This window comes from Nicrophorus vespilloides, unplaced genomic scaffold, assembly GCF_001412225.1.
Source record: "Nicrophorus vespilloides isolate i.1.1-1 unplaced genomic scaffold, Nicve_v1.0, whole genome shotgun sequence".
NCBI lineage: Eukaryota > Metazoa > Arthropoda > Insecta > Coleoptera > Silphidae > Nicrophorus > Nicrophorus vespilloides.
The window spans coordinates 143-2,012 of NW_017098226.1; the positions used below are offsets into that span (position 1 = coordinate 143).

A 1,870-nucleotide genomic window follows, 5' to 3' on the forward strand; every position below is an offset into this window, starting at 1 on the left:
TTGGAAAAAAGAAGTTAAAATACAATAGAAATAAATATATTTATATATCTCGCATACATATGAAATGTACAGCACTCACACATCATAATGGTTATATTATTACGTCAGTCAGCATAGAATTTATTTACAGATTTTTAATAAATATATATTTATATAATAATTAGAATTTGCTTTTTTGTTTTATTTATGTATAAATAATAATAATAATAAAATTAACCTCAATTTACAAGTTTCCCTAACAACACCGTGACCTGTCATGTCTCTCTAATTTATCTATTTTGTATCCATGGTTACCAGCAAAGCCTACGAGTTTTCAATTCAAAAAAAAAACAATAATTTACTCTGGAAAATGAACCGTTTGTTCGTTCTTCATTTTGTTGTTTTGTCGTTATTTTTTTGTTTTCTTCGGATAATTCTTTCATTTTGTTTAATACTTTCTGCAATGGTAGCATGAACAAGAGATGGCGCTTTTAAAGGTGAGGGTGCGGACGCCTTCGACGCAGAACACCTGCACCTCCTGCAGTTCGCTGTCCATGATGTTGCAGCATTCACCGACCGAGGTCACGGGTTGCGTCCAGGAGATGTTCGTCGACGACGGGACGGCCCAACTCTCGCAGTAACCGCGACACGCGTTCGTCGTAATCTTGATTTCGATGCAGTTCGGTATGCTGATCTTCCTGGTGTGTCCTGATGATCATAGCAACAACAACAACAAAAACACGTCAATGTAAACAATAACAATATAGAAGCGGTTGCCATGGCTTTACCGATCTTGTGACAGCCGGGCTTTTGCCAGGTCTCCTTGGCGACGGCTGCGGCGGTCATCGGTTGAAGGAGGAGCGCGTCGGTGACGGAGAAGGCGGCCACCAGGTACCACCAGACCAGCAGCATTCTGTCAACATCAAAGAGGAAGCGGAAATTCTGAGCGATTCTTTCGCATTGAAAATCGAGAGACTATAAAGATTGTTCTCGAAAACTGTGCATTCGTTTGCACAACGAATTAGCGATGTTCGCGTCACGCGCTTTCTTTCCCACCGAACACGAACAACAACAACAACAAGAACAAAAAAAAAAAAAACAAATGAATCGCGCATTCCCACCGCTAATTAACCGAATCCCCGGATGATCGACATTCATCAGATGATTAATTTCGCGCACGCGATTCCCTCTAATCACCATTCAGAAAAGTTGATCAAATTACTGATGACATTGATCATCACCATAGTAACATCTATTTAACAATAACTAAATTTATAAATTCAATCAACATTATTAACACATTGACGACGGCATGACCCATCGGTGGGTCATTAATTATAAATAATAGTTTTGTTGCCACTGTACGCCACTGATTTTGACTGAGAATAAACATTTCTATTATTGAATGATCCTATTTTATTTTTTGTTATATTCAATAATATACTCAACAGAGGGTTCGAATTTTATTGAAACGCGGAAAAAGTGCTATAGGTTTTATAATAAGCAATAATAATAATTGAGCTTGTATTGTATTTGAATAAATTAGCAATGTTTTTTTTAAAGAAATAATATCTGCTTCTGATAATCATATTGTATTTTCAATGCCTTTGCGTTTCGATTACTTAGGAGCTGAGAAGCGGCAAGATAGGATTGAATAGAAAATTTAAATATGTTTCTTGCAAGTTAATTTGNAAAGTACGCTGCGTTTGATTACTTCAGATGCTGAAATGAGAAATTTCTAAATGTTTCAAGTTAATTTGCAAAGTATGCCTAAATTATGTCACAATATCACGTATNTTTCTAAATTGCTTCTAAGAATTATTATATAATATGTATAAGAAATGTATTGGCGTTTAAAGTTTGTAATTGACTTAAGATATTTGAGGTTATA

The 1,870-nt window shown here is 35.7% G+C and overlaps 1 protein-coding gene across 1 annotated transcript; it reads right to left on the bottom strand.

Moving 5' to 3' along the window:
* Positions 1-215: 215 nt before the first annotated feature.
* Positions 216-892, bottom strand: LOC108561951 (the record flags this gene model as incomplete). Its single annotated transcript, XM_017920106.1, is given in 2 exon segments — positions 216-687; positions 768-892. Coding segments are annotated over 2 exon segments (385 nt in total), but the record flags the coding sequence as incomplete, so codon positions are not given.
* Positions 893-1,870: the final 978 nt, after the last annotated feature.